The 23,826-nt window shown below is 39.9% G+C and overlaps 1 protein-coding gene across 2 annotated transcripts in view; it reads right to left on the reverse strand.

The window, feature by feature from the left end:
* Nucleotides 1–23,826, reverse strand: part of GPR158 (G protein-coupled receptor 158) — a 179,150-nt gene that overhangs the window by 12,221 nt on the left and 143,103 nt on the right. For both annotated transcript variants that reach the window (XM_071560149.1, XM_071560146.1), the window contains exons 7-8: nt 11,978–12,216; nt 247–385 (exon numbers count right to left, since the gene is read on the reverse strand). In XM_071560149.1, the coding sequence (XP_071416250.1) occupies nt 247–385; nt 11,978–12,216 (378 nt within the window). The remainder of the gene's footprint in view (nt 1–246; nt 386–11,977; nt 12,217–23,826) is intronic.

A 23,826-nucleotide genomic window follows, 5' to 3' on the forward strand; every position in this document is an offset into this window, starting at 1 on the left:
ATATCATATATACTGATCTTTGATTCAAGGAAATATCCCCTAGCTATACTGAAAAACATCCTAATTATACAATTTCATACTCTTGAATCTCATGGGAAGATTTTCAAGTTTAGTAATCACTTAATTTTCAGAAAAAAATATTTATAGACCTTCCATTATACATCCTATCCCATTCACCCATTTTAAGTTGCACCATATGAAACCTGAAAGATAAATAGTTAATTACTAGATCTACAGATCACTTGCCTAATTGTATGGAATATAGCAGAGATAATGAGCTCATTGTGAACTGCAACAGCCATATAACGTGGCTCATGAAATGCTGATGGGACTGTCCGCACTGCATAGCAGAGATAAACACCCCACAAGAGGAATAAAAATTCAGCTGTGAGGAGAACAAAAAGAAATAATTTGCGATTAGTTTTATAGCTGTAAAGAAATGTGAAGTACTACAGTATCTTCTCTACGTGTGAGTATCTATGCAAAGACAATACACGCGTATATATGTACACACATAGGCATTCAAACTCTTTCAGATACATGACACATTTGGTTTTATTTTTAGACACTTCTTTCCAGATAAGGAACCTTTACATTCATGGTGTTTCAGTTTTTCAACTGACAAACTTTAAGACAATGTCTAATAATGTCTTGCTTGATTTTATAATCGGTACTACAGAAGTCTGACATCACTTCAAATATCAAGTATTTTTAATTGTAGCTCTGGTTCTTTTATAGAGGCAAATACTGGTGCCACTACTAGACTATATGCTTTTAAAGACAACATCTTCATTTCAAAGGTTTATAACTCAGATAAAACAATATATTTTGGGTTTAAACAATTCCTCTCTTCATGGTAGTTCTGCTACCAGAGAGGTACCCATAATATGATGAGTCATTTCTGAGGGTCTAATGCAATTAACAAAGAATGACTTGTTTCTGTTAGGAGAAAAATGAGTAAGGGAAGAAAGGAGAAGGAGCAAAGGGTCAGAATCAGCTTCAATTATCCAGTCAGAGCTAACTCATCTATATCCAGCAGTATGCTGACTTCAGATTCTAGTGGACAGTCTGATGAGACATCACTTTGATTTTGATACAAATGAAATTATTTCCAACCCATTCTGAAAAAACTCCTAGAAGAAAAACCTCACGGGTTTGCCACGTAGTTATGAACAGAGCTGTTGCCTGTCCCTCTTGCCTTCCAGTCTGGGTTGAAAAAGCCTGGAAGTGTTTGAGTCTCATTCAGCACTGTGCAGTTTCATGTTAGACCCTGCAGTGCCAGCATTGCTCCAGGCCAGCTTCAGAAACCGAGCGTGATCCCATTGTTACTCATGAACTGCTTTTGCCTTGTTGAATTTCTGCAGTAAAAACTACAATCAAATGTAATATAATAGAAAATGACTTCTTTTTCGTACTTATTTTTGCCAATAAATGTTATTACTGTAACTAAAACCAGTGATCAGTGACATTACCTTGTGGAAGTGATTGGCAAATAATTACTGGTCTGGTTTGGATAAGGACACAAATGCTTGTCAAACCCTGTCATTAGCAACAGACTGAAATAAAACATCAGGACTGGGTAACTCACAAGTAACGGTCCTCTGTTTCCTTTACTTTTCAAAGTCCACAGCTACTGTAAATTATCTATATTATATTGTTACATAATTTTGAAACTTCTAATTTTGCTATTAATTTCAGATAAAATCAGCAAGAGAGAAGTCTGGATAAAATTAATTCAGTTACACAAATCTCCCTGTGCTATACAAGAGTTCAGTTTGAACAATATTTTGCACATATCTTAATGAAAAATAGATATCCTAGCTCCAAGATCATTGTTTTTACTGAAACATACCCTTCATAAACCCTAACCCTAGCCCTAACCCAGCACACCTACCAGTTACATAAACCCAAATGTCTGAAAGGCATAATCCATGCATTCTGCTTGTTTTGTGGTTTACTTCATCAAAATCCCAACAATAATAAACTTTTTGATCTTTTGACTAAGCAATCGTTTGACTTGAGACTTTACCAAGTGTCAAAAAGGAAGAAACATGGTATGAATCCACTGAGACTACATGCCCATCCTGGTTTTGAGCTCACAAAAGTACGCATGCAGGTCTGTTTTTCCCACATCCCCCATACACTCACTGCTTGGGCAAACTGGCTGCTACTTCCATTTCATTCCTAGAAAATCATCTATGAAGTCTATTACTCTGGTTTCTTAAAATCTCCTACACAGAATGACCTACCAAGCCATCTTGTTCCTGAAGTCTTTCCTGAACAAGTGGAATACAAATTCTGCTTCAGTGAAGGAAGATTGAAAGCCCTTTTACAAATGTTAGCAGTTTGGAGTTTTTTCTTTAAGTACTTGCCTCGCATATGGAGAATTGTGGCATTGAATGTATTGCTCTTCAAAGCACTGTAATTTATTGCTTTAATTGCTCCATAACGATTTAGAAGAAATTGAAAAGCAGAAAATGGTTAGAATTAGGCTGCTAAAGCCAAATCACCGTATCTTACCATCCTATCTTCTATGGAAATCCTTCTTATTAATACAGTTCAGCAGGATTCCCCTGAATATGCCAGAAAACCTATTTCTTAACATTCTGCCTTCCATCCAAACTCCCCCCGCTCCCCAAAAATGAGCAGCAGAACTGAACAGACAAGCTAATTATGAAATAACAGGTGTACTCCACAAAACTACCCATGGTCCACTCTTTTTATTCTTTCTCAGTTGAAGTGAGAAGAGCCCCAAGTCTCTTACTGACTGAAAAGTTCAGTTACAAGTGCTAACAGAGGCTGAGAGCTTGAAAAGGTTTGACTTTTAAAGGGATAAAATACCTATATAAAACTTCAGTTACTGAAGGTATTCTTACTTAAACTAAAGAGTGTGGGCCAACTCATTTTTAGACCAAAAAAACCCTGCTTTAAGGTGGAAGATTTAACAAGAACTATTTTTTTTTTATACAGAGCAAATGCAAGTGAAAAAGGTACACTTCCATTAAAAAAAACCCTCGCAACCCAAACATTTCAATTAGCTGGGCTAAGTAGGAAGTCAGGTAGCATTTGATCTCCAGATCTGACTAATTCTGAAGATTTCACAGTTTTCAGTTTCACAATCATAGCTACAAGAAGTTCCTAAGACAGCAAGAGATTTCAAAGCATTAATATTCTGGATCATAACAGTAGTTTGCACCATTCAGTGCATAAGGCTTTTAGAAAAGCTTTACATTTAGCACAGAGTTGGCATTCCTGTCTGCAGATAATAATTAGTGTGACATCTGGTATGCAACACAAATAGGGAATAGCTCTTAAAACACAAGGTAAAATAACAGAGTTCCTTTACTTGCTAAGCCAGACATTACAGTAATTTCATTAGCAAAGACAAAACAAAACAGACTGATAGAAAACCAATTTGCTATCTAAACCACTAATTAAACAGTTTAAACATATCATGTAAAAGCTATACTTGAGGGGGGTAATCAAGTATCTATAATTAGCTACAGACTATTAGTGCAATTTATAACAAAAATCTGAAGGAGTCATAAAATTTTGCTGTGTTGCTTTTCTATATCTCCTTTTCTTTCTCAATATAAAATAAGGTGACTTATTAATGTATTTATTACTTTGATGAAAAACAAAAATACAACTAACTTTAGATATACAGATGGATAGATGGATGGATAGATAGATAGATTAGATAGATAGATAGATAGATAGATAGATAGATAGATAGATAGATAGATAGATAGATAGATAGACGGACAGACAGACACAATTGAGTACATCTGGCCACACACTAGTGACTGTTTTGCACCAAGTATCTTTAATGACTAAACTCTGTGAAATTTAATATTAAATTTCTATTTGCCTTACTGAATAATTTTCCACGCAAAGTCTGGTTGTAGAAGAGTGACTTTCTGATCAGTACTGTGTACCTGTCAAGACCAAACTCAAAGCTCAAAACACAAGATCTTGTTCCCATTATTTATCACAAGGCTTATAAATTACCCCATTTCACATATTAAGCACAAAATCAAGAAAACATTCTTTTTTGTTCTGAAAAATTATGGAAATTCCTAGAAGCACAAAATCAAGAAAACATTCTTTTCCCCTTCTGAAAAATTATGGAAATTCCTAGAAGTGGGAGTTGTCAACAGCTCTCTGGACAGAAAATGTGGAATCAAAACAACAAAGCATAAAAGAGCTCTCAAAAAAAGCCTGCAGTAGCTACTGTATAACTGTCCAAACCAGGCATTCAGATTTCAGGAGAAAATATAGATAAGAGGTTAAGAATAGGCACAATTGCTTTAAAAGCGTAAATGGATGTATATATGAATGGCAGGTAGGAGATGAAAATGTAAAGTGCTTCAGTATGTCATGGCCATAAATGAATTAATTTTTAAATATCTCTCTTCCTAGTCACTAAGTATTTCTTATCCACAGAACCTCTTATCTAGTCTTTGCATTATCTAATCAACCTGCTTAGTATATTCGCTGGTGCTTGTAAGTCATGATTCTTCCTTGTCTTTGTGATGCTGATCATGTTTTTGGAAAATGAATTTGGAACACTGAGCTTGATCATCCGATGTACTGGGCCAGACTCATGCCTGATGCCACTAGCCTGGTACTGCAAAGTGTGCCCTGTCTGCTCACTTACCATTCCTTTAGGCCACTGCTCATATTCTGCATCGTCTGATAATGAAGGACAATGATATATGTTCACAGTTTGTGGCATGTATTTGCTGTTAGAAAAGGACAGATCCAGGGTTGTTACTATTGACTTAATCAAACTTGCTCAGAAGATCTGGGTTAATATATTTACTAGGTTTTGCTGAGCATGAAGTTGCCTGTGTTGCAAATTATTCTTTCATATTTAAAAGCAGTACAAAGTGAAGCCATGCCCAGAGGCTGTGGCATTTTCTTTCAGTGTCCATCAGCCAAGCTGTGTCATGCCTTGCATGGCACAGTGTGCAGCCTGACCTGTGCTGCCTCTCAAGCCCCCTGCAGAAGGAAAGCCCCATGTTAATCCATAGCCACTTCCACTGCCTGCTCTGCACATGTCTGTACTTCACCTGACAGCACAAAACTACAGAGCAAGATGTGACAAACTGAGAGCAGTGATCAAAGTCACTGTCCTCTCTTTAAAGATTTGAAAAAGTCATTGAGACATATATGAAGAAACATGAAAAATCAAGGAATGTGAAGATGGATCTTGGAACACGCTTACACACCAACTCTTCTCAGAGGCCTTAGCAAAGAACTTCATCCTTACTTCTACAGATTTGTTGTCTAAGAACTGGACAGCAGCAAATAAAGACATCACATACGCATCCTTAACTTGCTCTATTTTCAAATATAATCTTCAGTGAACACTATCATTTCTTAAGAGAACAGACTTATTTAATGCATGTGACAGAGCATTTCCAGGGATAAATCATGGTTGGCTAATGAAGAAAGCTCCGTAATTTGTTGAAAAAGGCATTTAGATGTCTAGTGAATGAGACAAAAGACTGCAAGGTGGAAAAAAACAGTCTAGTGCGCATGCACAACTGAATTCTAACTTTCTGCCTTAAGCTCCTATGCATAGGAAAAAAGCCCCCACTCAAAGTCCCAATTCCACCCAAACTTTGCAGAGGTGACCACAGACAGAATTTTTCTTGCTATTTGGGTGCCAAATGAGGCATTTTTGCTGTGATTTGCAGCAGAACTAAGCATGCAGGGCTGTATTTGTAGCCAGTGAGAACATGCATAACCTTATATATAGATTTGACTAAGCTCTTTAACTGAGCCAAAGGCATGGCAAAATGGGCACCCGGATTAAATGGACCACATAACCCTAATGTGCCCCAGCTTTGCCCATGTAAAATAGAGATAATGCCACTGTCATTGCAAGATGACAGTGGAAATAAATTTACCCATATTTGTGAAGAGTTTAAATCCTAAACTGTGAGTTTCCTTCCTGCCACGGTCAGGAAAGGAAAGCGAGTTATTTCAGGCTGTTCTTGTTGCTACTCAGTCCTCTTATGCTGGCAGAAATGCCTTTCCCTTGTGTTCTTCATGCCAGCCTCCTGGTGGAGATGGCTGTGGGCTAGAGATGCTGAAACAAGTGCCCTGGAGCCAGGACACCCATCCCCATTCTCGCTTGTGCTTTGCTGTCCAAAAGACACTTGCAAAAAGAAGAGAATCCTGAAGGATTAAAGCCCATTTTCACAACTCTGTATCAAGTTTTATGTCTAACCACACTTATTTGTTTAAAAAGCACCATCATAGGCTAAGAACAGGCCACTGCTCCCCAGAGATGGTGAGCTGCTCTGCCTCTTTTCCTTAAACCAATAAGGGAAGGCCCATTAAAGCTGCAACTTGACTCAGTTCACTTGGCATTCTGAACTCCACACTGTTGGTAAAACAGTACTGTTCCAATAGTTATACCATTTTTTCCTCAGGTTTTGGTTACAAATTACTGATTACCACTCCATTTATATCTGTAACACAGCTACAACAACTCATCTATTTCTCCACCACACTTCACTACATTTTAAATCCTGTTTACTGAAATGAAGTGAGCTATGGATCTGGAAGCACAGCTCTTCCATCCGTTCATTCACTCAGAGTGCCAGCTGGAGCCAAGAATTCACCATTTTAAAATTGGAAAAAAATGTGTCCTCAGTTGCTCCTGTGTTGCCAGCCAACACAATCTCTTCCTGCATCGCTGCGTCCAATCTCCCACCTGGAGAGCTGCACCATGTCACTGGAGAAGCTTTCTTGTTCAACTGAAAGGATTTTAATATATTTCAATGAACTGTGATTACATGTGTAAGCCCTTAGTGTTGAGTTTTTCCTAGAAAATTGTAAATTACCAAAGGTTTATCTGTCTCTCTCACCGTATCTCAGCATCATTTTAATTAGATATGCACAGCAATAAAGAGACCCATGTGTGGAGAAACAACTAATGGTGACAATTCCAGGCTTTTTTACCGACCAGGACTTCCATGGGCTGTGACTGTGCAAGGCTGACAAAGAAGAGCAGGGTTCCTTGGGCTGGTGGAGGGCACAGCATAATCTGTCCTCTACACAGCCACTGGACTGCCTTGCAGGTGCACTCCAGGTAATGCAAGGGACATGCTGACCTGTGGTCTGGGGGTGGCAGGGCTTGTGGGTGCCCTAGAGATGGCTTTTGCTGGCAATGGGGTCATACCCACTACCTGACTGTGAGCAACATGCCTAGGAGTCTCACTGCACTAAACATGTGCCAGGGCTCAGCTTTAAAATCTCCAGGAACTTTCCTCATTTCTCTTAGCATTTATACTACAGCATTTTTTAAAATTCCTCTACACAGATGTGCTGTTCTGCCTCATTTCTTCCATAGCTCACTGTTGGTACTAAAATCAGCTGGCCACTCTTCTTGTCTCCATGTGAACCATCAGCCTCTATGCTTGTGTGTGGATTAAAGAGGGAGACAGGATCAGAAAATCTACCACCAGCAGCTGAAAACTGGCTGAGTGGGGAGTATTTTCTCTCATATCTTAAAGGGAATGCAAGCAAATCCCAGTGGTGTCCAAAGTAGTTGAAGCACTGGAAAGACCCGGAGTAGTACAAGTAGTGGATTCAAAAAAGGGTGGTGCAAAGAAAAGAGGAGTCAGAACATCTTCCAGCCCATCCCAAAGTCATCTCCTCCTGCAGGTGCCTTGCAGAAGCTAAATATGGCATTTATCAATATGTAAACATGTGGCTAAGGCAGCCCAAGCTGGTTTCCTGAGCAGAAATACTTTGTAGAAATTGTGAGTAAATAAAGGTCTGGAATTTCACCTACCATGTAACAGATAACAAGAAAAAGCAACATTACTGCAGGGGGTAATGCAACCCAAACTGCTCAACCCAGAGGTTCCAGCACCACTCACCATCTTTGGTGCTCTTCCTTGAACTCCTCCAGATTTACCATATCCTAGAGATGAGCGACATGAAGTGCACACAGTGCTAGGGATAAGGACTGTGGAAGAGGTGTACATGGTAACAGGAAAAGTGGCTTACAAGCAGAAAAGGGACAGAGCTGAAGGTACTTTGTAAAACTGTATTCTTTTCCTATTTCTGCTGCAAACATTTTATACACCTCTGGCCTTATCACTTAGAGTAAGGTTTTCACAAGTGATCACTATTTCGACATGATACATTTTCTGAGCATCTAATGTGAGAGATGAAGCCAGATCCACACCAGTGCTGAAATTCTAACAAGCATCTCCTAGTTGTGTGGCTAGTTGTTTATAGCCACACAGAGAAGGCTTATTAGAAACAGTACTCTGAAAAATCAGTCCCTCGATGTCTCAAGACAGAAACTTAAAATGGATAGCTACTGTTGACAATTTTGGCTTTAATCTTTGTGCATCGATGCTAAGGAGAACATGCTGAAAAATGCCCATTTGGAAACAAACAGTTCTTTATTCATTGCAGGTTCTGAACCATACACCCCGAATATGGCATAGGGCCACATCAAATGGGGATAACAAAAAGAAATAATAATCACTCATTCACTGAATGCAGCAGAGGGCCTGTAGAATATTTAATAAAGGGCCTCGTACAGATTTATTGTAATGCCCCTGCTCAAAACTGTACAAGCACTCTTAATGCCCAGTCTGTCAGAGCCTGTCCTGGCACCTCTTGCCCTTTCTGCACATTGTATTTGCTTAAATATCAGCAAATGAACAGTGGGAAGGAGTTCTTCTGGAAACAGTCTGAAATACTCACTTTGTTCCATTTCCTGGCTGGGAGCACGCAGTAATCATGAGGAAGCCTTGTGTTTGAAATCCTCCTGATGCCCAGGACCCAAAGCATGACCTACAGATGTGTGGGCCATCAGCCACATGGGATTAGTACTGCTCCTGCCAGCCAAGAATCAAACTTGTGCTGGGGACAAATATCACCCTATGCTTAGTGAATACATGTCATTCACATGTAAATAAAACACTGCAAAATGCACATAGAATGCATGGGGGATTTTTAAAAACTATCCTATCTATGCTGGGTGAAACTCTGGCCTTGATGAAGTCAGGAACATCCACCTGTCAGGATTTCACCTCTGCTTTTTATTTGTCCTTGTGCAGGCAGGTCTCTCTGCTTGCTTTTCTGTCCTGCCTGGGGCTTTGTTCATTAAACTTACTACGTTGTCTTTTTTTCCAGTTTCTGGGAAGTTCTTTCAAATCCTGTGCTGGTATCTGTTTCACTCATAGGATATTTTCCCCTCAGGATAAAGAACAATAGATTCATTTGTGACACTGCAAGCCCTTAGGTACCAGAATTTTATCACTTGTGTTTTTTTCTGACTGTGACAGGTAGAAGTATAGAATATATTCAGGCCACAGGAAAAAAGCTTTGTGGATGAGTGTTTTCAAGCCCTCAGGTCTTTCTCTACAATCTCAGGCTGTCAACCATGGCACGGCTTGTCAATGAGACAGATGCCCCAGCCTTGAAAGTGATGCAGAAACAAACACAAAGGAAATAAAAGAATCCAGACAAGTAACAAATAAGTTACCCACAGGTATCCAACCCCAAGGAAAACACACACTAACTCACATTATGTTATGTAGATAAAATAAGACTTACTGAATGCTAATTATCACAGAGTACAGAGGCAATGCTAGAAATGGTGATAACCTTTATGTCTAGGTCCCTACGTCTCTCACAGAGAGCATCCTCTTAAACTTAATGGAAATGTAAATATAAAACATTCACTGCAATAAAAGTCTCCAGAGATAGAGTCTAAGTAGCATGATTAGTATGGAAAATGCTTCATAAATCCCAACTCCAATAATCTCTAGTAGCATAAAGGATTCATCTCATTATGACTTTCTAACAGAGACTTGTTAATTCTCACTTCACTAATCTGTGACCTTGAAAATTCCCTTTCCACATTTCAAAGAAGTGATGACAGCTGAGTTAAATAGGGAGGTATTCCAGCAAGGACTGCAAGTGACAGAATATATCCTAAAACACTAATTAGTTTTATATAAAATACTGTGCCCAACTATATTAAATGAAATAACAAGTCTTTAATAAATTACTATCCACCATTTTTATTTTAGCATTTGAAATCAAATAGTATAATCTATCAATATATCACATAGTGTATTTTGCAAGGCTGCTCCCAGTCAGTTATAGGAATAAATGGGGTTCTGCATTATAGACATTTCTTCTGACACATCTCTGAGATTAAGTATCTAATTTAGGAACTAGTTCCAATTGGCTGTAAGCTTTTCAGACCACTATTAACAATAAAAATCCTGAAGTGCACATATGAGACACACACATTAGTACAGGCTTGTAGGTGTACATCTCCTGGTACCACTAATGTGACTGCATAGTTTACTGAAGACTTGCACTAGCATAACTCTGCTTATGAGGCAATTTGAGTGAGAAGACAAAATGACACACCATAAGAAATTCTGCCCAATTTATTCAGGCCTGAGAGCTCGCTTTCCCTCTACTATCCTTGAGTGTATTTCGAAAAACATTTAAAACCCTTAAAAAAATTATCCTTGTTTTTTCCAAAACTAGGCAGACAGCAACTTATGCAATTACTTACCAAAAAGGGACTACTGATCATAATTAGGTATTAAGATCTGAATTGTTAATCACTGCATTACCAGAACTGAAGAATCCAGAGACTAAAAAAATTTGTTTGACAACCACATAAAACCCAACACTATCAACATTTAAATGAAACTACATTGCCAAATATAGTAAAATTTTGATCTAAAATGGGTTAGTGCAGATGACATTATGAAGTGTTTCACACTGAATTCTCCTTTGTTAGTAATTTTAAAACATCTCTGGTGACAGTACTATTCCATTACTGCAAAGTACACTCCTCTGAAAGGGCCCACATTGAGATGCATTTCAAACCATACTCCTTTCTACTCCTCTCTGTGAGGTTTACCAGTGAGTGTATTGGCAGATAGGGACCTGTGTGCCTGCCTGCCTCTGAGATTGTACACAAAGGAGAGAAAAGCAGAGCACAGGGACACCTTAGAGCCATGGGCTCTCCCCAGTGAGGCTGGCAGCAGCGTTTTGCCATATGTATGGCCATGCACTGGCTTGCTGTACACTGCTCTTTGAGAAAACACTCCTCATACCCGCAGACCGCCTCTGGCCATCTCATCTGCTCTCCCATGTGGAGGAGCCACCAGGACCTCTCACTAATGCTCAGCAGCAAAGCTTTGTCAGTGGGATGCCCATGGGAGAAGCAGGGAAAGAGCAGAAAAGTAAGAATTTATTTCAGATTTCAAAACACTGATGTATTTGAGACAGTGGGGCCAAGCCTGGGCTGTACTAGAAAAAACAGCTTCAGGTGGAAGCACCAAAGCCTGTGTAGCCATGGGGAGAAAGCACATTACACAGCTTACCTGAACCCTGGCATGGGGAACCCACTGTTTGTTAGAGAGCAAAGCTTCTGCCTATTCCATGCACTGAGAGCACATCTAACAAATACGTTAAGCTGGCACACTTGATGTGCATTTCCTATTCCCTTTACTTTGACACTCATTTCTGTGAGGTTATGTATAAGTGTTCTTGGAAGTTCTTTCCCTCCTCACACAAGAGCTCTGCCCAGTTCTGTGGTGTAAAAGCAAAAACCTCCACTAACCTAGCCACAATTTCTGACTTCAACAGCAGAAGAGCTATTGATGAGCTTCAATAGTAGAAGGGCTAGCTATCTTCTGCCTTCAGAGATGAAATGTCTTGAGCACCCATAATTTTGCTACTACAATCCAAGTTACAAACCTTTGAAAGGCATAGAATTTTCAGTATATTTTAATTGTTTTACTTCTCAGTTCATTTAAAAAACACGCATGCTGGTATTTTACTTCCTTATAAGCTTTTCACATGATATTAGGCAGTCTGACAAAACTTTAAGAAATTCTAAAAGATGAAAAATTAAACTAAGCTTTATTTCAGAAATTAAAGATAAGCTATAAAATTAACATACCAACAGCCATCATGTAATCCCAGCGGTCTATGAGGCACATATTGAAGATCAGGTGGTCAGATGTTTGCCCCTGGCCAATGAGTGGAATGTTTCTCTCCAAATTCTGGGTTATTGCAGAAGTCCAGCCAACAAGAAACCAAAAGACTACCAGAAGAATCACAGCCAGCATCCTCATCACTCGCCCACCTGTCATATATGGAATACGCTGAGCTGTTCGAGACAGGAATACCTTCAAAACCCTGAAAGATTCAGACAGTGTGGAATTAAGAAATGTGCAGGCAGTGTCATAGGAATTAGATTTTCATTTTATTTCACTATCAGATTATTAAAAAAAATAATCAACATTCTTTCTCCTGACAGTATGTACAAGAGTAAAATTCAAAACATCATTACTTTCACATTAATTGTATTTAAATGGAACTGCTTGCTGCCCCGAGAGTGCTATGCAGCAATAATAGAAAATATTAGCTATGCTTGTTAGAGACACGCATTCACAGGCTGTGTTGTCAAGCTGTTTTGTACCTTCCAGCTCCCAGTGGAAGACTTCTGTCTTCGGAAAAAGAAAGGTCATTTCCATAAAGCAGCAACCATGTATGTGAGATTTTATTCTGCTTTGATGCTGTCTGCTGATCCCCAGTCATGCCATTTCCAGAGAACAAATTAACATGTGCAAGTTCTTCCCACTGAGTTTGATGTTGCTGAGACAATAACCTACTCATCATACAAATAGCTGTGGAAGGCACTTTGCTAATTAAGTGCTTTCTGATTTGTTTAGAGGCAACAACATGTTTTTCAAGCTAGGACAGAAATATCACAAGAAAAGCCACACCACGTCAGGCATGTATACCATGTAACAGCCACTGAACATATAACACTCACTTCAAAAATATCTGCACTTACTATTACAATAACTTTACTCCCACCTAGAACTATTCAAAGAAGTATCACCCACATTTTCTATCGATCACCACCTGCTAATGCAGAAAAAGGTCCTCCTGGGAGCATGAGAACAGCCAAAACTTGAGGAAATCACCTTGAGAAGAGGGAGTAGTTTGATTCTTCATGTAGCATAGAATATCTTTGTGCTGCCTGCATCAAACTTTCTGTGAGCACTACAGTGCTCTGGCCTTGGCCCTGCAAAGCTACCGATGAGGAGCAGCATGGAAAGGCTATCTCAGAAGTTCTCATGTACTCAGACCTTTAGAAGCAGACGAGCTGAAGTTTAAAGACTAGTTTAGAGACTGGGTGAGGAGTCTTTCTAAGTGAAGAGATAAGCTGCTTCAGTGATTTTGTCCTCAAAACCACAGTTCCTGATTCTTGAGCATGAGCATGTCCAGTGAATACTCTTGATATCCATTAAGGGACAAATTATCACTGAGGTTTAGGAATCTTTTTTTTTTTTCAGAAAGTTGAGTTTTTAAATGCCCTTCCCAGCTCTTAAGATTTTTAGTTTACCAAGCATCAAGCCACCTTCCAAGTCATTCAAAAATCATACTTCAGATCTACACTTATGCTTATATTTCTCTAAGAGAAGGCAAAAGCAACCACTGTTGCCTCTGAAACAAGTAATAGAGCAGTCTTTAAAGACAGAAGCACAAAAGCTTTTCCAAATCCATAATAATGAATCAGCATTTGCCCACAAACACAGCCTTCACAGTGTGCATTAGGTGAAGTCAGAGATCTTAGTATGTCCAACATTATTCAGCTCTTTCCCTCCCAACAGTCACTCCACAGGGAGTCAGGGTTTTTGATCTTTCCATGTTTGATAGATGTTCTGCTCTGCCTTTAAGTGCTAAGTGCCTTATGTTGGAAGCAGCTTCCCAAAGACTTCAGGCAGGAGAGACAGAAAACTCCAGAGAGTCAAGGCAGGCCACTTCCCTCGGCACTGCTCAGCCACAGCACTCGTGTTCCAGAGAAGCACTGGTAAACTCTCATTTCCTAAACAGTAAGAATCAGCAAGTAAAGGGTTTCCTCCTCCCTGCTGTGAATGCTGGTGAATAGTTAGCTTCTCTGAAGAGATGGAAAATGTATTCTTTTTGTAGTGAACTGGAAAATTTCACAGCTGTAGTTTGTCATTTGAGAAAAATATTGTACATTTTCAAGAAGGTCTAATAATTAGCAAAATCATGCAAACCAGCTGAAAACTACTATAAACTTTTTTGATTTTAACTCTCCAAAATCAATTCTTGATGATTCTACTGAAAGTCAACATGTGAGGTTTTCCTGGATGTAACAAGGCAGGATCCATTAGATTTCTTCCTGTACTATCTCATTACCAAAGCGGCCTTTGAGACAGCTTTCTGAGGGACAAAGGTGGGCTGCCGTTACGTTATTGATCTAAACACAGTGAAAAAAATAACATTTTGCAATACAGCAGTCAAACCCCCTCCAATTTGGATCAAACCACATTTCTTTTTTTCTCCTCTTTTTCACAAAAATAAGCATCCCCCCACCATGACCATTTCCATCTTGGACACATTGTTCTGCTTGTAACCCAACCTTTACTTTTTTCAAACATTCTCTTCTGGAAGGTTGTAAGGAAAGTTGGGTTAGATTTGCAGTGTTGAAAATTTCCTTTTCAGAGGCTGTGGCATAGAAGTACTCAACCAGAACACAAGCTCCAAAGTCGCAATTCCCTCATCTTCCTGCCACAATGTGAATCCAAAGCTGCATTGCTCCATGGTCCATCTGCTCTCATCCCCTATGTATTATTGAACATTTATCCAAGCAGAGACAAGTAAGTGTCCAGGAGTTTCCCTCCCAAGAACATGCCTTCTGACCAGGCTGGAGGGTGACTAGGATGATTATCCCTCCTGTACCTCTGACTCAGACAATCAAAGTTCACTATAAAAAAGTTGTATCCCTGCAATATGAGACCAAACTGCCTCAGCAAACATACAGTGTTTGATGACTGGTACCCTCTTTTAGAAAACAGGGGAGTTCTCAATTTAATCCCTGACTTCTGAGTAGACAATGCTCAGTCCCCCTTTGTCACTCCGTTCTGTACCTATGTATCGAGTCAAATTAGCTATGGAACAAATGAGAGAGAATTCTCACAGGGAGGCAGGAAGTGGAGCCAGTGGGTTGCAGCTATAAGAGGAAATTAAATATGCCCTGGGTTGTCCCTGGCACTGATGCCAACCGGCACAGAACAGCATCCATACTATTACCCTCAGCATTACAATTCAGCAGGACAGAGGATGGAGTTCCAGTACTCAGGAATATTCTCTGATGCTACTTAATTTATGAATGTAGATGTGGCCCTGGATTCAAGTTCCTGAGCAAAATGACGTTTAATTATGAGTATGGAATAAGGCAATGTAAACTGGAAAGACTCCTCCTGTCCTATATACCCCTAAAATGCCTGGCAGCACCAGTCAGTGCCCTGGTAGAAGCTTAGGGCTCTGTTTGAGACACATGGTATCTGATCTAAGGTAGAAGTGGAAACTTCACCTTGGCATCTTTTAGTTCTCCCACCTTGCACACGCAATCCACTTTTCTGTGTTGCTGTTGGATTACTTCCAGTGACAAGTCATCAGCTCCATTTACAGGCAGATTAGACAGAACATTGCAATGTGCTCTACCTGCTTTTCTGGAAGACCCAGCTGCCTTCAAGCAAATCCTTGACCTACAGACAGCTACAGGCAATATCAGCTACAGCTGATAGGCAATAGTCATCCTTTTTACAGAGTAAACTGAAGGCACAGTTCAGGCTGAATGAACTGCCTGGAGACCACTTCAGGTAACTCCTAACTCTGCTTGGCTGCACTGTCAGGTCCAGGGCGAAGTAAGCCATGTGGTCTGAGGGTTTTCCACGGGGTGCCTGGCTCCATATAAATAGACAAGGCAAGGACTTGGTTGCAACTACTGAGAGCCAAGGGAAGCCCAGCAGCTGGAAGAGAAGTGATGTTGGGAGTGGATCTGAAGCAGAGGGATGGAGCATGCAGGTTCACAGGACCGCCTGGGATCACCAGACTGGAAACAGTGAGGAAAGCACTTGACTGCTGCTACAGTTACATCCTGAGATGCAATGTGTAATCTTAGAAAATAAATAAAACCATATTAAATTTCAAGTCATATCAATAATCTGTCCTGTTAACAGAAACGATGGTCCCCAAACTACTGCTGACTGCATAAGCATCAGGAACAACAGGTGAAGGATCTTGCTTTGACAGCAATGACCCGGCACAGTTTGTTTGTTTTTTATTTCTAGTATCTGTCATTTTGTGGCTCTCCTGAGTCATGCTGTCAAACTGTGCTGCTCCAGACTGGTGATTTTTATTGTGATACAAAGGCTGCATCAGAAAGATAATGGGTCAAGCTCTGAGGAAGAATATTGCCCTCCTGTGGTGCAGGGATTATGTTTTATCTGTTTTTTCTGGAGTAACAGTGAATATGCCACTAGTTACTCTGAGTTTATAAAATTATGTGATTCTTCTAGAAGGGAAAAGGTACTGGTGGCACATGCATGGCACCATGTTAGTACAAAAGACAACCTACACTTCTCGCTTGACACACAGTCACACACACATACACAAATACTGAGTGCAGGTTTTATTTCCACATCAGGAAAGATGACTGAATAAAGAGTATCAACACTTAAGGCTTAAGACCTTAGAAATCATATTTAGACGGACTCGTACCATCCATTACTGGCTCTCACTGGAAAGGATAAAACTCAAATGAGAGAGACAAGTGAACAGTTTTCTAAACAGCTTTCCAGCTGAAAATGTTAAAATTAGTCATTGTTTACTTCCCAAGTGATTTCTCAAGACTTCAGCACAGAATAGACTAGAAGTGCATCACTGAAGAAAATGCTTACTGAAATTGGGATGTATTGATTCTGACCACATTGAACCTGAGCAAATCTGGACACAGAGGCATACCACATCAATACCACCACAATGGCATGGCAAGACTGGCATCATATGCATCATGCTTAAGCTCTGCCAGGGGAAATTTAAGTTGGATATCAGAAAAAAATTCTTTACAGAGAGAGTAATCAGGCATTGGAATGGGCTGCCCAGAGAGGTGGTGGATTCACCATCCCTGGAGATTTTTAAACGCAGATTGGACGTGGCACTGAGTGCCATGATCTGGTAAATGGACTGGAGTTGGACCAAGGGTTGGACTCGATAATCTCGGAGGTCTTTTCCAACCCAATCGATTCTATGATTCTATGTCCTGCCTAGTGAAAAGGTACAACAACTAGAAAAGGAAGTTCTGGCAATTATTTGGGTGTATGAATACTTCGGAGATTCTTCATCTTGTGTATAGTCAGCAAACTTGGCTATGTATTGCTCATAACCATCACAATATTTCAATTCCTTCACACTACACATGCACTAAATCACAGTGTAGATAATAGGAAATCTCCACATTTTTAATTTCAGAAAAGAATTTTGAAATAGCAAATACACTGTCCAGACCATTGTCATGAAAGGAAACAAAAGTTCAGAAGAATTGACTAACTTTTCCATATGCACTGTATTTTGTAATGGGTAACAGAGCAAAACTGTGTCCTTGTGGCCAAGAAGGACAATGGTGTCCTAGGTTACCTCAGGAAAAGCACTGTCAGCAGGTCGAGGGAGGTGGTCCTGCCCCTCTACTGAGCCCTGGTGAGGCCACATCTGCAATGCTGTGTCCAGTTCTGGGCTCCTCAGTACAGGAGAGACACAGAGGTCCTGGAGTGGGTCCAGTGGAGGGTGACAAAGATGATTAAGGGACTGGAGGAGGAAAGGCTGAGGCAGCCGGACCTGTTAGCCTCGAAAAGAGATGACTGAGAGGGGACCTCTTCAATGCTGTAAGTATCAGAAAGGAGGGTGTCAAGAGGATGGAGCCAAGTTCTTCTTAGGAATGCCAAGCAATGGGACAAGAGGTAACAGGAAGAAAGTGATGCACAGGAAGTTCCACCCGAATATGAGGAAGAACTTCTTTACTGTGTGAGCAACCGCATGCTGGGAGAGATTGCCCAGAGAAGTTGTGGAGTCTCCCTCATGGGAGCTGTTCAAAACCCACTTGGACACAGTGCTATGCAATGGGCTCTACGATGTACTTGCTAGAGCAAGGAGGTTGGACCAGAAGGCCCACTGTGGTCCCTTCCAACTTGACCCACTTTGTGGTTTTGTGAAGTCTGGTCTGCACAGTGAGACCATTAATGGTATCCTAAGCTTGGTTGATAGTGACAAGGTAAACCCTAGGTATCACAGTACTGGAAACATGGGGAGGGAGTTTGTGCTGAAGGATTTTTTAAATTTGTACTAAAAGTGTATCTCTTCAAATCCTCACCTGGAGATTTGTGGTTAATAAATGGCATTAATATCTGAGGATATCTGGACGGTACATTAAAAATTACCAATCAGATGATCTTGTGCAGTGAGTGATGAAACAGTGCTGTTTTCTGTATCAAATTATATTTACTTTCAAATATGTGATTCTGAAAGTACAGTTTCCTGACATATTCCTTAATGTTTTAAAATGTTTTTCTACTGTGGAAAACTTACACAATACAAATGTATCAGATCTATGGCTAGAAAAACAAGCAGTGAAGATGTATTTTACCTCAGTGCCTGGTAAAATCTACCACTAGTAGGCGAAGACACATGGGTCATGACTTAATTCTAAGCTACTTCGTACAGTATTTTCCTAGATTAATTTTAATGCTACATGTATAAAGGTAATTCTACAGGGCTTAAATGAAAAGTTTCCCTTCTGGATAACTGTACAGAAGACAAAATATGCTGACATAATTTCCCAGAGTTTGAGGAGACTGAGGAAGGTGGGAGGGAAATGATAAGCAGTTCAAGGGAAGGCTCTGGGTATTGGGAAGCAACAGCAGACCAATAGGTTTCCCACTGCAATCAGAACCATTCACTCACTCCCATGTGAGCAGCACTGGACTCAGTCTCATGTATATTTAATAACATGGAAAAATTCTAAAAATATTACTTGCTTGGATGAAAATTTGTTGATCTGAAGCAGCTTTTGTCTGCCAATCTGTAGGTAAGCTTGGAATGAGCAAACAACATTGTTGTTTCTTTAATGGAGCCTAGATTCTGACATTTTTTCATGCTATACATAGGCTTTATTTTCTCCTTTCACCTGCACATCTAAATTCCCACCTGAGAAAAGCACAATTTCCTGGTGGATTATAGACCAAAAAGCTTTCTCTGCCTTGCAGCCAGTTCCAAGAACTGTAGCTGGAGGCTTTTGATAGACCAGCTGAGGTTTGCTTTTCCCCAGTGCCTCCTTGCTCCCCAACTCACTGCCCTGCTGCCTGCATCTGTTCCATCTGCCTGTCAGCTCCCAGTGCAGGAGACACTGAAGCTGTGTGTGTGTTGCTTCTTTCAGTGCTTTTGTTTATATCATCCAGTAGGTCTCATCAGAAAAGGCTGTTCCTTCACGGGATTTGCCCATCCTGAGCATGTGCTGCTGCATTTACTAAGTACTGGGAAGCTGAGAGGTAAGAAGGCTCAGCAAGGGGACTTGCCATGTCACGTAACTAGGTTTCAGTGATGCAGACCAAGTCTCCTTATTTATTAAATCCTCATCTGCTTTGTGCTAATTATCTCTTCTAATAAACCACTTACTGCACTAATACCCTCACGAATCCTGCTGAGATTAGCAGAACTAGAGTGCCAGAGAAATGTCTGACACTTTGCTGTCAAACTCTGATGAGACAGAGCTCCCAGACAGCACACCATAAACCACTAAATAAAAAGCTTATCAATCCATCCCCAGAAAACGAGCAGTGATGTATCACAGAATGGGTAGGGTTGGAAGGGACCTGACAGATCATCTAGTTTCACCCCACTGTCATGGGCAGGGACACACTTTTCAGTGGAACTGGCTGCTCAAAGTCCCATCCAACCTGGCCTTGAACACTTTCATGTCTCCCATTTGTCAGCTCCTTGGGCTTAAGGGTACATCACACAGTTGCTTTGGTAGCACCAAAATCAAGAGCTCAGGACCACAGAATCTGATTCCTAAAATTCTGAAAACCCCATGCCCTTGGGATAGGCACAAAGCCATCTCTTTCCAAGTCTCTTAGTGAATGGTTAACATAGCCCATTTCAATACCTTCCTCCTGATAGATTTGTTTAAATAACTACATCCCTGACTCAGTGAAAAATTAGGTCAGCTCCTCAGACAATTTTCTCCATTAGCAAGCAACCTTGTTGAAGCCTTTTCTTCACTGAAATTTGTAGTGATTTTGTGACAGAAGATCTCAAGGTCACTATTTATCAGGAAGCTTACACTGTGAAAAGAGATGCAAGAGCTGCCTCTTAAAATCTTACCCTACAATAGGTTATGAACATTTTCAAGGCTTTCATTCCAAAATTTGCTTCACAGTGCTGTGAAGTTGAATTTACAAAAGGCAACTCCCTTCCAGATGTCAGCTCACAATGTTTCATTTAACAAAGGCTCATGAGTAAAACCAGCTGGGATGACAAATTCCCCTCCTTGTTAGTGCTGCTCCACACAGGCATCGTCCATGGCTGGAAACATTGGCAGACAATTTCAACAACCTTTTCAATTGTCAGAGGCATTTTCTGGTGTCAGCAATAAGGTAGCTGGTCAAAACCTTATGCCAAAGCTTCTACTTTTGTTCTTAAAATAGTCACACTACAGACAGGGAAAGCCTTGAAAAGGATAAAGCCCAAATCCAGACCAAAGCAAACTTGAGAGTGGCTATTTATCCTGATACAGAAAGATTTTCTTTTCTTTCTTCAACTCCTTAAGAAACTACTTCTGATCAGAGTATGATAAGCCCCACTTAAAAAATGCAGTACACTTTTTCAACTTTTTTAATGTGGCCAGAAAAGACAAAATACCTCAGTCCTTTTAAGCTAAAAATAGTAAATATTCTGGTCCATTTGCATGCTGTGAGAAGTTACAGCTCTAATAAAGATTTGGCAATCCATCGCAAACTACATGTTTCCCCACTTTTATAAATATATTGGATTAATTTATTCAGGTACTATATAAAAAGAATGCAAGGGTTTTCTTTTACTTTGCTGGCAATTGTTTATTGTGAGGATTGAACTACTTATCCACAGCGTATTTAAAGATCACTACATTTTGCTCTTTGAGAAATGCACTAAACAGTAGACAGCAACTGAAGGAAAACAACATAACCATAATCTCATGGAAAATTGTCTTCATGTTCATAGATAGATGCTTCATTGTTTTACCCTTCGTATTTCACATGAGGCTAATATGATACTGTAACTGTTAGTTTATGTGTGCTACACTGTGGACTGAATAACATAAAATGATTTCAATAAAAATATCTCATCCATTTACTTATTTTTAATCCTCATTACACAGCAAGTTTCTACATTAAAGCAGCATAAAATAAAATGTGTCTTATCAGCTGCTTTAACAACATTGAAAACTATTTAATAGTGCTCTTATACAATTCTGCTACTGAATTTTCTAGAGCAGGATCTGAGATCCTGCAGGTTGCAGGGCAGACGCAGCTCTTCATTCCTCCCTGGCTGCCAACCCTGGGACTCCACTAATGCACAGAGCAGTGCAGGCACTTGCATGGTCTCCACAGCCCCAGCAACGAGGAGGTTCCCCAAACTTACTCCAAAGGAACAAATATGTGGTTAGATTTTCAAGATCTAACCACAGAGTTTGAGTTTGAATTTGTCATCACAGATGTTTCACTGACCCAAGGATTTTTCTGAATACTCCACTTGCAGGAGATGAAACACAGCAAAATTGATTTCTCCTAAGAAGTCAAATCGTGTTTTCCTTATACAGTTTCTTGTGCTCATGAGATTTTCTTGTGGATCTTCAAACTCCATGTGAAATCTGGTATTAGCTACATGTGTAAGATACTAAAGATACAACTCTTTAAGAAACAATGGGGTCAGTAGACTTCTCTGACAGAAGTGCTATTTCTCTGTCTGTCTGTGGACTGCTGAACAAGCTCAGATCTGGGATACAGCAGCGGGTAATACTAGGAGACCTGGAGCAGATCCAAGAATCTGGAAACAAAACTCCCAAGAATCAGAGAAAACTGTGGAAAGTTTGATGTAACTTCAAAATTCACCTAGTCAGACCAAATCAAGACCTGCCCTGCAAGAGCATGGCACACAAGTCAAGAATTAGGCATGAACAGTGCCACCTCTGGTCTGATGCATCTATCTAGTTGTCCTGATTTTTTTCCACTAAAAAAATAAGTCACCTTGACTGGTCAAACTGATGTTCTGAGTTTGCTCTTTGCCTTTTTGGAGGAGGCTCCTGCAGGAGAAGTTACATACAGCTCAAAGGTGTCACTGACTATGGGTCCAACTGCATTTTCACAGGACACTCAAGAGACATATTTTTCAAAGAAAGTTGCTTAAGTATATTGCCTTGAAAAAATTCCAGCCTTTGAAAAGATCAGGAAAAGAGCTGTATCTGCAAAACATTCACTAAAACACCATGCACAAAATCTTTTGGCACTGAAGTATCTCCTCACAAATTTACTTGCAAGCACTTGTTTCCTTTTCTGCTGTGAAATGACATTCCTGCACACTACTTTGAAATGCCAATCCATTATTAAACATGTAGGAAGGAAACATCAGCAACTGAAGGGACAGGAACCCCTCCCATCTTTATACACTGCAACGAACCATCATTTTTATGCCCTTGTATCTTTTGGAGTATGGTTTTTTCCTTTCAGTTTCCTTCCATCAGAGTATTTCAGTGCTGGAAGCTCCTGTGAACTGGTTAAGTTGCTTCCATATTGAATGACCTAAAGCATGTGCACCTTTACAATATCCAAATGAAACCAAATAAATGTTCACTTCTTTAACACACCACCCTCCCACTCTTACCACTTCACTGATAATCACACATAGATAAACAAGAACAATCTAAATATGCATTTCTTTTCAACCACAAAGACTGAGGAGGAGTCTACATGGAAAGGTGCAGTCTTTGGTACATTCTGCTCCCACTTAGATGCATTCATTGCCATGGCAGAGAATTAAACAGCACAAATGTCACAGAAAGAATTTGTCTGACTATTTCACTTCCTTTAGGTGTGAGAAAGAGTAACAATCACACCCACTGGACACAATCCTTGTCTCAGATCCACAATGCAGATTTCAGTACTTCTGCAGAAGCCAGAAGAGCTGCTGGGTTACCAAGAACCTTATTATATGATGCCAAGCTTACAGAAGTTAATGAAACATGTTACAGAAAGCTGCAGAAAGAAACATAACTATAATATTTAGTTATAACATTTGATGCTGGGTTTGCGCCCATTTTAATAAAATAAATGTTAGCCACTTTATAATGTGATTGACAGGCAGCAGTGTTTTATATCAGCTCTACTGAAAAAGCAGCTCTTTATCAGCACTATGTTCTCCTTCCACTTGTGGAATAAATATTAACTTTATCTCATGGCTGGGTATGGAGGTATCATGGCTAGGACTTTCCTGTGTATTTGAAAGGTAAGTTTATTCTTCAACTTGTGTGTAAAAGATAACATTCAACCCACTTCTATACCAGATAAAATCAGGAACATCTCCGCGTGTCACAAGATACAATAGTGTCAACACCAATAGAAACTGGGACAATAAACAATGCTAACTTTTTTGTACAAAATTTCCATAACAAAATTGTTATTATTAACAATATTTCTCTGTAAATGAGCATCTGGAGTAGCTTACACTGAATGGAATGAAAATGCTGGCAATGGTATTAAAGCTCATCAGGCATATGGGGAGTTACTATGTTTTGGTTCATTAATTCACAGAGTACCCAAGGTTGGAAGTGAGAAATTAAGAAATTGTCCAATGACAGCAGGTTACTGAGTACCTTGTACATTTGGGCTTTGAGTTCTTAGT

Source organism: Pithys albifrons, chromosome 7, assembly GCF_047495875.1.
Source record: "Pithys albifrons albifrons isolate INPA30051 chromosome 7, PitAlb_v1, whole genome shotgun sequence".
NCBI classification, from domain to species: Eukaryota; Metazoa; Chordata; class Aves; order Passeriformes; family Thamnophilidae; genus Pithys; species Pithys albifrons.